The sequence below is a fragment of the Austrofundulus limnaeus genome, unplaced genomic scaffold (assembly GCF_001266775.1).
Source record: "Austrofundulus limnaeus strain Quisiro unplaced genomic scaffold, Austrofundulus_limnaeus-1.0 Scaffold482, whole genome shotgun sequence".
Lineage (NCBI taxonomy): Eukaryota > Metazoa > Chordata > Actinopteri > Cyprinodontiformes > Rivulidae > Austrofundulus > Austrofundulus limnaeus.
The window spans coordinates 75,288-86,606 of record NW_013952884.1 but is presented as its reverse complement, the minus strand read 5'-3'; the positions used below and the strand labels follow the sequence as shown (position 1 = coordinate 86,606).

The window sequence follows — 11,319 nt, the reverse complement described above, 5'->3', positions numbered from 1 at the left end:
CTATCTATCTATCTATCTATCTATCTATCTATCTATCTATCTATCTATCTATCTATCTATCTATCTATCTATCTATCTATCTATCTATCTAATGTAAATCAGCTTCTGTTATGGTTAAATGATGTCTGTAAAGATAAATGCAAAGATTAAAATGTTGCCTATGAGATATGTATTAACACTGATTTTGTGTCTCGGACATAAAACATTATGCTAAGTGCATTCAAATTACATCCACATCCACTGCAATTTGTCAGCTTTTTCTTTTCTTAATTTTTCCTCCCAGATGCTTGGAAAAAAAAAGAAAAAGAAGAAGGGACCCATCTTGCAGAGACGATCAAAGATACCATCTTGACAGGTCACCCTCTTATCTCGCCTCTAAAGGCAGCTCGTGATGAATGGACAGATTATGGAGGGGTATAAATAAATATATAAATAAAAACAACCACTGTTGCCATGTCGGATTCAGACCAGCACTCACACTCCATAATTATTAGCCTGGTGATTGCACACGAGTGGTTTTTGGTTGTTGGATCTGGCTCTGGTAGGTGGGAGTGTGTGGGGGGGAGGGGTAGGATGATGGAAGTTGTTGTATGTATCCACTCATGTTTTTTTTTCTCCTGGATGTCAGAAATTGCATTTTGAGCGAGAGCCCCGCGCTCCTCTCATCAACAGTCATAATTTACTTGTCAAAGCAGGGGGTCCTCTCAGCTTGGAGGCTGGGCTCCCTGGGGTTATAATTGCGGGACGGTTTTCTCCTGAAATGCCTCAAGTCAAAGAAGAAGCGCGCCTCTGCTAGTACGGCCTTTGTGTGCAAACCCCCCCCCCACCCCTCCTTAAAGTAACCATTACTCAGACAACTGTAAAACACTGTTGAAACGTGTTTGACTGGCTTCATTATACTTTCACCATCATCATTTTTACCATCTGTGGCTTTCAGKTGTGATCCATTTGGCCCACAGGAAGCGGGCTCCATGTTGGCGCAATGTCGCCATCTAGTGGTGGAAAAACATGGTTTCAGGTCAAATGAGGTTTTGCTGAGGGTTCATTGCAGATTTACAGCTTGTAACTGAATTTTTTTTATTGCAATAAATGATTTATGGGGTCTTCATGAATCATTTACTGAGCAAGATGTTGATTARGTGTACTTAAGTGCAGTTTTGAGTCGTTTTGGATTTTACCAAGGGGTAAATTTTCCTTTAATATATTTATTTAGCATGTCAAAGATTAAGATTACACACAAATAATAAAGAGACCTGTGTGTTTATGAGAGGTAATTTATTACTTGATGTAAAGATTTTAGGTTTAACTTTATTTGTTTCCAGCATCATTTTTCCTTAGACTACAAAAATCTCCAGATTTGTGTTTTGGGAAATGTATCTTATAAACAATTAAAAGGCAGTTTTTACAAACTAAAAAAATCTCATCTGCTGTTGAGAGCAACAATGTCCTCCATCTTCACAAACAGTRCTTCGATCCTGATGTTGTCTTTTTTGCTTGTCAGCACGTGGTACCTCCCCCCGCATCTCTCCACGAGCCCCATCAGCTCCCCGTTCCTCAGGATGTGCTGCTCGGCGCTCTCGCCCAAAGTTTCCCCCCACGTGAAAAGCACCAGCGTGCGCCTCCAGACGTCCTCCCCCAGCAGGCCCGCGTGCTCCTCCGCGGCCCGTCGGTACTTCTTCGTGCAGGTCAGGAAGGCGGGGACGAGCAGCAGGACGACGTCGGCGCCCGATCCGAACCAGGATACACCGTCCAGGATGGCCTTCCTCTGCWGCGGTGCGTCCGTCGGGTCGGGACCGTCTCGCCACCTCAGTCCGAGGGGTTCGGCGATGATGAGACYCCGCCCAGCTACTTGACCTCCCCAAGACCTGAAGCTGGATTCGTTGCTTTTGGAAGCTTCTACACCTAAGATGGTGACTCCAGCCGGGGAACGAGAAGACCAGGTCTCTCCCAACATCATCACCCTCAAATCTGACCCGTTGTTGTTCGATGTTTCAGGCCTCTGAAGCATCGGTCGGACGTTGCTGATGATTGCTCTTTCTGTCAGCTCAAGGTTTCCTRCAGCCTGATTTGCTTCTTCAAGTACTTTAGGGTTGCAGTTCACACTTTCTGAACCTGGTAAACCTGTTTTCATCCTTTGATTCTCCTTGTCTTTTGTGCCCTCGTCTCTGTTTGACTCTTTGACCCTCCTCTCACTGACCTCTTGGTAAATCAAAGCCTTGTTYTTGTCTGAGTTCCCCACTGCAGCCGGCTGATAGAACACCTCCTTGTGGTCCACCGTATAGCGAGCCGCAGGGTTCTGCTCCCTTTTGTTAAACTCTTCCTCCCGCCTTTTAAGATCCTGCTCCCACTTGTTCAGMTTTTTGAGCGACTCCTTGAGTTTTTGCTCCTTGGTGCGCAGCTCCTCCTTGAGCGAAGACATCTCTCGGCGCATCTCGTCCAGCTGCTGCGTCGTGCAGCTGACGTGCTCGTTTTGCATCAGGAGCTCTGACTTGAGGCTGAGCAGCTCCTGCTCCTCGTTTTTCAAGTAGCACGCTCTGTCCTTCAGCTCTCTGCCTTGATCCTTCAATCCTCTGACCTTCTTCTGGAGATTCTGGCCATGAGAGCTCAGCTCCTTCTGTTTGCCCTCCAGAACTTGAAATATGGCATCAAGCTCCTTTTCCTTTTTCTCGAGGTTCTGCTTTCTGTTGTCCAAATCTTCCTTCAGTTTGTCCTTGTCCTCTAGCTCTTTCTGTTTTTGCTCTAAGTTCGATTGTAGCTCATGAAGCTCTTGTTCTTTGCTCTCCAGCTTTCCTTCTGCTTCAACAAGGTATTTTTCTTTTGCTTCCATCTCACTTCTTCTTTGGTTCAGTTCACCTTCTTTTCTGCTCAGAGTTTGGTGTTTTTCCTCAAACAGTTTTTCTTTTTTAAATAATTCCTCATTATTTTTGTTTTGTTTCTCCATCAGCTGCTCATTAAAATGTTCTTTAAGCTCAGCCATGTGAGTCTTGGCCAGTTCTTCCCCAACTTTAAGCCTTTCTACCTCCGCTTGTAGTTCCTTGTTGGCCTCTTTCAAGGATCTTAACTCCACATCTCTGTCTCGAACAACAGCTTTTGTGCTCAGTAGTTGCTCTTCACATTGCTGTAGATGTTCKTTAACTTCTTCCTGGCTCTCCTGCCTCAGCTCCTCACACCTGATTCTAAAGTTGTCAACCTCTTTCCTCATCTTCTCGTTTTGCTCCTGCAGTTCTTCCACTCTCMTTTGACTTTCCTCGTATTTCTCTATCGCAGCTCGGCTTTCTTCTTCCAAGCGGCTRACATGGCGGTCTTTGTCTTCGATGGTCGCCTCTCTAGTTTCGATTTCCTTTTCYTACTCCTGGATCATGCTGGTCATTTCCTTCTCCATTTTCTGGGTGAGCTCTTTCAGCTCCGACTTGGTTTGCTCGATGATCAGCCTCAGCTGGACGATCTCTTMCTCGTTTTCTTTGTCCTTTTGCTGCAGACGGTCCAGCTCTTCTTCTCTCCCTRGAAGTTTTTGTGTCATTTCGGCCGCAGTCTTCCTCTCTCGCTCTGCAGAACTTTGCTTTGCCTTTTCGTTGCTCTCGTTCAGCTCTTCGATGTCTTTTGCGTAGTTCGCACACCGTCTTTCTGCCTCGTCGACCTCGATTTCTCTCTGTGCGAGAAGGCGTCGCAGTTCTGTTATTTCTTTTGTTTTCTCATCTATGATTGCTAAAAGTTTGTTCATCTCGTGTGTTTCTTTCTCCCCCCTTTTCCTCATCTCCTCCTTCCATCTTGTTTCTCTGTYGTCAGCCTGCTGTTTAACACTTTCGACCTCTGTTTCCTTTTCCTTCAGAAGCCGTTGTCTCGTCTCCTCCATCTTTCTCTCCATGTCCTGCAGTCGCTGCTCGGCCTCTTTCTTTTGGTTCAGAATAATCACCCCTCGCTCTTCGTCTTTCCTCTGCAGAATCTCTTCAATGTCTTTTAGCTGCTCGTTTAACTTTTCTATTGTGCTGCTGTTTTCTTCTACCAACTGCTGCATCTGCTTCTTGTAGTTAAAGTCGACTTGCTCTCTTTCCTCTCTCGTCTGCAGCAGCTGCTGCTCGAGTTCTTTCAGTTTTTCCTTCATCATTTCGGTTTTCAGTTCTTCCTCCTCCAGTTTTTGCTCCGTTTCTTTGTTGTGACCCAGATAAAGAAGTGCTTTCACTTCCTTCTCTTGCAGCTCCTTCTTCATTTCCTCAATCTTTAAGTTCATGTCCTCAATTTCTTGTTGTTTTTTCCTCACTTGTTCGTCCATTGCTCTGATCTCGTATAARAGGTTGGTTTCTTTTCCCTTCATTTCATAGAGATCGGCCCTCATCTCTTCAATCTCTTTCTCCATCTCCTCCATCTCTTTCTTGTGCCCTTCTTTCTCTCGCCGCCTGTTTTCAGTTTCGTTCTTCAGCTGACATCTTAAATCCTCGGTCACTTTATCCTTCTGTTGCAGCTCTTGCATCATGTTCTCTTGCTCCAGCTTGATTTCTTTATTTTCTGCAGAGAGTTTCTGTTGTAGGTCTTTCATCTGTTTTTCTCTTTCCTGTCGTTTTTCTGTTTCACTGACAAGTTGCTGTTTCAGGTCTTCAGTTTCTTTTTGTCTCCTTTGCTCCAAGACGTTTAGCTTTTCCGTGTACTCGTGTTTGAACCTTTCAGTATCCTCTTCCTTTTGTTGGACTGATTGATCGACTTCCCTCTGGTGGTCAGCTTTTAGTGCCTCCATCAGTTCTGTCATTTCATCTATTTTTGATACCATCTCTTCCTGATTCTTCAGCTTTAAGGCCTCCAATACTTTTTCTGTCTCTTGATTGCGCTGCTCCATGTCTTTTTGATAGTTTAGTTGAGTTGTTTCTTTGTCTTTTTCTTTTTCCCATATTTTCGCTTCCATTTGAGCAAGATGAGTCAGTTTTAATTCCTCCACTTCTTTGTTTTTAGCTTGCATTTGTTCAGCATGCTTTCTTGCAAACTGCTCCTTTAGTTCCTCAATGTGCTTTTGTTGTTCTCGCTGCATGTTCTTTACTTCTTCATTGTGCCGCTGATTGAGCCGTTTTACATCGTCAGCTTTTTCTTTCAGCGTCTTCTCAGCGGCTTGTTGCTGTACTTTCATGGATTTTTCCATCTCAGATATTTTTATGTCCATTTCTTCCCGGTGCTTCCGTTTCAAGGCCTCCACTAAGTTTTCGTTCTCCTGTTTTTGTTCTTCCATGTCTTTCCTGTGATTAAGATGGATTGTCTCTTTGTCTTTTACATTTTCCAGCATTTTAGCTTCCATTTGAGTTAAAAATGTCTGTTTTAATTTTTCAACTTCTCTGTGTTTTGCTTGTATTTGTTCATCGTTTTSTCTTGCAAACTGTTCTTTTAATTCAGCAACCTGTTTTTCTTGTTCTCGCTTGATATTCTTTATTTTCTGGTCATGATTTTGTTTGAGCTCTTTTATACGGTCAGCGTTTTCTTTTAGCATCTTCTCAGCTTCTCGTTGCTGAACTTTCATTGCCTCCGTAATCTTTTCCAGCTCAGATATTTTTCTGGACATCTCTTTTTGATGCTGCGTTTTTATGTTTTTTATTTCTGTTTCTTTCTCTCGAGCTTTCCTTTCCAGTTCGYTTTGATGCTGCAGTTTTAGCTCATCGAGTTTGTTCTCCGTGTTTTTTTCCTGTTGTGTAATGTTTTCGAGAGCTGCCTGTTTTTCCTCTGCAGCTTTCTTACTCAGCCCTTCCAGCTGTTTTTCCTTTTCGAGCAGCTTTATTTCCATCTCTCGTTTCAGTTTTCCCTCCCTCTCCTCCATCTCCTCATTTTTTTCTTGCTCTTTTCTGACGATGCTGTCCACATAGTGTATTTTAGTTTGTTCCATTTTTACATTCAGACATTGAAACTTTTCAGCCCACTCCTCTTTCTCTTTCCTGAGCATRTCTATAGTTTGTTCCTTCTTCTCCAGTTCTTTTCTCCATTCTTGTTTTTGTTCCCTCATGYCATTCTCCCTTCGTTTCTTCTCTTGTTGGGTCTCCACATAGGAACGTTCCAGATCCAGAAGCTTCAGCTGCTGCTCCTCGGTTCTTTCTTGCAGCTCCTCAATCTCCCTCTCCTTCTGCTCCAGTTTCAGCTCCGCCTCGTACTTCTCTTGTCGACTTTGGTTCAGTGCGATGTGGATCCTCTCGTTTTCTAGACTTAAATCCTGAATCTCCCTCTCTCTGTCCTCTGTCAGCCACCTCATCCTCTCCTCCAGCTCGCCCATATCGTTCTTTGTTTCGCCCGCTCTCCTGTCTTCATCCTCCTCTTCCTCTCTGMGAATGTCGGCTTTCCCAGGTGACAAAGGTTTCACCTTCTTCTTTCTTTCAAAGAACCACCTGATGCTCTTGACCTCCCTCTCTCTCATTTTCTTCAGCTCCGTCTCCTGACGAAGCATCTTATCTCCAATCTCCTTCAGCCGCTGGTTGAACTTTTCGTTCCTCTGTTGGCTTAGATCCCTGACGTCTTGAACCAGACTGGAGAATGCTTCGCACCTGTTCATCATCGCCATCTTTTCAACTTTCTCCAAGAGCTCTGTCACCTTTCCTCCTGCGTCTCTGCTGCCGATCACGTGGTACCTCCCCCTGCATTTCTCCAGCAGCCCCTGCAGGTCCCTGCCTCCGCTCTGGATGTGCTGCTCGATGTCCACCCCCTCTCGGAGCTGATCCCCGTGGGTGAAGAGTAAGATGGTGTGCCTCCAGACGCCCTCTCCCAGAAGTTCCAGGTGTTCCTTCACATGTCCTGCCCTCACCAGAGTGTCCACCCTCAAAGTCAACAGCACGGCATGAGGCCCGGGTGGACACAATGCCACGCTACACATGATTTCCCTTTTGACCCTCTCCGGCGTGGCTCCAGCCACTCCTGCCTCCCAGCCCGGTGTGTCCACCACAGTCACCAGTCTCATGGCCACCTCCGCCTGCTGACGGATGCATTCCTCTGTTACTGCTCCTGAGACGAAGAAGCCGGCCTTTCCCAAGATGATGTTCCCAGCAGAACTCTTTCCAGTTTCTCGCTCACCCAGGAGAGCCAGTCTGACTTCAGGAAGCCGTCGAGAAGCTTTAGAGAATGACTGGTGGGCATCGAGCTCAGAACCTTGAGGTCCGTCACCTGGTGGGAGAAACAAATTAGTGTGTTTTTATTGTATAGCAACAAAGTAGGGARGACAAAGTTATATTTATTGACTTTTCAGGGTGATTAGGGCCAAAACAAAATGTTCATGTCTTCATTGTCTTTCAAAGTTCTTTTGGCTGCTCATATAAAATGTGTTGGATGTAACCACAGAAGAACAACAGCCTTGGAAAAGTTACAAGGTTGCTAGTTTTTGTGTAATCATTAATAAAAGCTGCCTTTTTCAAGTTGTCATGAAATTACTAGTTTGTTTTAAAAATGAATGAGGAGAACTTTTGTAACACTTTCTATATTATTGGATCTGACTTTGTCACCTTAAATCAGCATTTTAGTCACAATCATTGTTTCAAATATACACAAACATGTATTACCACTTTGGCCTCTGTTGTTTTCTTTTTAAGAAAATTTAAACCTGTGGGGTTTTGTGGAAAGAGCAGGAACAAGTTGAAATGATGGTTTTCAAAGAGAAATCACACTTTCTTTCACTAAACAACCTTAATGTTCAAAATCACTTTTGTTATTAAGAAGGTCGTGCATTTAMTAGGAACTTTTTATACTCTGTAACAGAAGCTCTAAAGGCAAATAGAGATGTAGTACAGCCCTGAAGTCTTYTTTGATCTATCTGCAGACTTTGTCACTTGGGTTACTTTTTGTTTCACTGATATGCAGATGATCCCCTACTTTATCTCTCACTTTAGATAATTAACCCTATGATCTAAGCTTGAACTGTGTTTGTCTGACATAATCAAAGAATGAATTCCCAACCCCTCATAACGCCCTACACCCCCCCACACTGATCTGTTTGGTCAGCCCAACCAGTCAATCCATCTAATAGAATAACAACATATAAATTCCCTGCTTAATAACTCAGGTGTCATAAGTGATGACCATTGTCTTCCCCTACAATATAATTGTTTTTTACAAGACATAAAACATGTTTCAAACCTCACAAAATGGGTTAGATATGATTCACAAAAACAAAAATACAAATAAAAAATACAACATTAGCTTATGTTAAAACGTGTTAAAAATATTGCCATCTCACATTATTAACACTTTTAATATGAAACTGCAGAGTTTCTCTAGTGTGGTTAACAAAGCTCCAAAGACGTGAGTGTGCGCTTCACTAAAGAAACACTATGATCAAGAGCTGAGTGAGGGGTTCAGAAGCCAGATCCAATTAGCACAAATTATAGAGTTTAAAAATAACGCTTGTTTTTTGGGCCATAATGTTTGTTTCTACCTTTGTTGGTGCTGGCTATGTCCACAGTATTAGCTCTGTTTGTGTGTCCACCAACAACTGAGCTGAAATACTTGTGTACGTGGGGTTAGGTAATTCGTAACTGTTATTTATGGACGCATTAACTGAAATTGTTGTAAAAATGAAATCAGCATGGTTTGTTTCTGGAGGTTTAGGGTAAAGACAATCCACCTCAGCACCACAGCAAAAACAGGAGTGTTAAAATTTCAGTGCTAAACTTTTGGGTGTTGATTTAACACAACCTAGTGTTATTTTAACACTGTCTGTGTAAACTGACACCCAGTGTTGGCGTTAATTTACAGTTCTGTTGTCTCAACACTGGACKGTGTTAAATAAGCTCCGCCCACTGTTAAGTCTTATATAACACTTAACAGTGTTGTTATATAACATCYTACAGTGTTGAAAGAAGTWTTCAGAAAAGCCCCGCCCTCTTCCACCTCATGTCAGACAGACCAGTATTTACCCAGCATTCCTTGCTGAGAAATCTTGCAGAAATGATGTTTTTGCATGTTTATGACTATGAAAGACATTCATGAGTAAAAATTAGTTGTTCTGGTTAGTTTTCTTGTTCAGTTTTATCAAGTTGWTCAAATTTAAGTTCATGTTATTGGCCAAAAATCAACACCTTSAGTGAGAGGTACTTCCTGTTGTGTGAAGGGTGACTCCATTAAACTTTTCTACTAACTACTGAGCAGTGTTAATGCAAAGTTACAAAGKGTTTGATATTAACTCAGAGTGTTAAATTTACACTCTCAAATATTTGGAGTAATGACACCTTGTGGTGTCTGTTAACCTTTTTAACACCATGATTTCCTTTGTTAATAATAATARYTTGGTGTTACTTTTAACACTTTATTTTAACACTGTTGAAARYTTAATGTCACCCACAGTATTGTTGAATATTAAACACTGGCTAGTGTTACTTTTAACACTATATTTTAACACTAACACAATTTTTATGTTAATGTGACACCCAATATTGTTGAATATTAAACACTGGTTGGTGTTAAATTAAAAAATGAGTGTTAAAATTTAACACTTTCACAAATGTTATTTTAACACCAGCGAGTGTGGACACATAGACACGTTGTTGGTGTTGAAATTAACACTGTGAGTGTTAAATTAACACTGGTATTTTTGCTGTATGACTTGAATGATTTACTCATTCAATAGAAGATCAGGAAGTAGTTTGGTCTCGTAGTTGTAAAGCTGTTTGATTGAAGATGTTTTTTTCAGGTCAAAATCTAAAAATACAACTCAAGCCTACAAATCTAATAGTTTACAGAAACTCAACGACATCAAACTGTTCAGACTAAAAAACAAGGTTTTCAAATGTCTTTTAAGTGTCGTTCATTTAATTCATTTATAAGATGTTGATAAAACGGCGTGTTTTCCTCTGCAGGAGTCTTCCCTATGTTTTTCTGAGCCTTATTATGAAAATCAAACGTTTTCAGGTACTTGAAACCACTTGTGAAGTTGGTGTTTATAAATTAAAGAACATGAAGGACTCACTCATGAGAGCAGCTTTGATGGTTCCTCTTTGCACCTGCGCCTCCATCTGCCTTTGTTTCTTCCTCCTTTCTCTCGCTCTCCTCTTTCCTTCTGCCTCCAGACCCGACAGAACGCTGTGATCCAGCTCCAGGTGACTCTTCCCATTCTTCTTCCTCTCCACCATCGCCTCCAGCTTCCGGATCAGCTCTCTAACTTGTGTCCCGTCACCTTTGTTGTGGTTGTTCACAACATGGTATCTGTTGGCACACTTCTGGAGGAGTCCTTGGAGCCCCGAGCCACTCGTCAGGATTCGCTGTTCCATGCTCATCAGGCCCAGTTCGTCCCCCCTGGTGAAAAGCACCAAGACGTGTTCCCACACATCTTTCCCCAGTGGCTCCAGGTGCTCCTCAATCTCCTTGATGTAGATATTTGTAATGGAAGCACAGGACCGTACCACCAGCAGCACAGCATGAGGCCCCGGAGGACAAAGGGACATGCTRCGTAAGGTTTCCCTCCTCACCCAGTCGGCAGTGCGGTTCAGCGGGTAGTACCACTCCCACCCAGGTGTGTCCACGACCGTGACTTTTCTCCCGGCAACGTCAGCTCGCCGTTTCACGCACTCCTCCGTGGGTTTACCGCTCTCAAACCCACCGACTCCTCCCAGGATGGTGTTGCCTGCGGCGCTCTTCCCGGTTCCTTTTCTGCCCAGGAGGACCAGTCTAAGTTCTGGGACCACAGGCGAAGCGCCAGGGGAGGCAAGTGAGTGTTGGAAGTTCATGGCGGCCTGCTGACTGTCATCTGAGAAGAAAGGYAGAAGTACTTCCTCAGTGCATCGTACCGGATAAGCTGAATGACAAACACAAAAAAAAATACAACAATCGTCAGATATATAGTCTGTAAATTACACTTAAAATTCTCCTTTTTGTCATATTACTCAACAGCTACATAACAAATAGTCTTTGCAAATAATGTTTAAATATTCAGCTATTAAACTCCAGGTTGGATCAGAAATGTAACACCTAAACTAAACAAAGTTTTCAGAAAAGCAGCACTGAACTCACCACCGTTTGTGTCTGTGGCTGCACTACAGTTCTCTTCTGTTGAGTCCATCGCTTCTCTGTCCGCGTTTTTGTATTCTTCCTCTTCCTCTTTTTGGTTAGTTTGTGTATTTTAAAGGAAGAGGTCTTTAATAGTCATCATTGTGACATAAGAACCAATGCACTGTGGTGATGAAAAGTGATCTGAACAACTCTTTTGCTGCACAAAAGGAACAAGTAAGGTCGCAGGCTTGATATCACGTGACCCACGTGTGGTTTTCTGAGCTCTCATTCAACACGACAGGAAGTTAGGAGTTGGCACATTGGGGTTTGAAGAAATGATGCATGCTTGTAAAATGCACAAATGCATGCAGAATGCAGCTGGTGGAG

At 42.9% G+C, this 11,319-nt stretch overlaps 1 protein-coding gene across 1 annotated transcript; it reads right to left on the bottom strand.

Annotated features, from left to right (window-relative positions):
- Window positions 1-1,288: 1,288 nt before the first annotated feature.
- LOC106529980 (trichohyalin) lies at window positions 1,289-11,029 on the bottom strand. Its single transcript, XM_074559766.1, is given in 3 exon segments — window positions 1,289-7,119; window positions 9,914-10,738; window positions 10,954-11,029. Coding segments are annotated over 3 exon segments (6,573 nt in total). The 5' UTR covers window positions 11,003-11,029; the 3' UTR covers window positions 1,289-1,420.
- Between the last annotated feature and the right edge of the window lie 290 nt (window positions 11,030-11,319).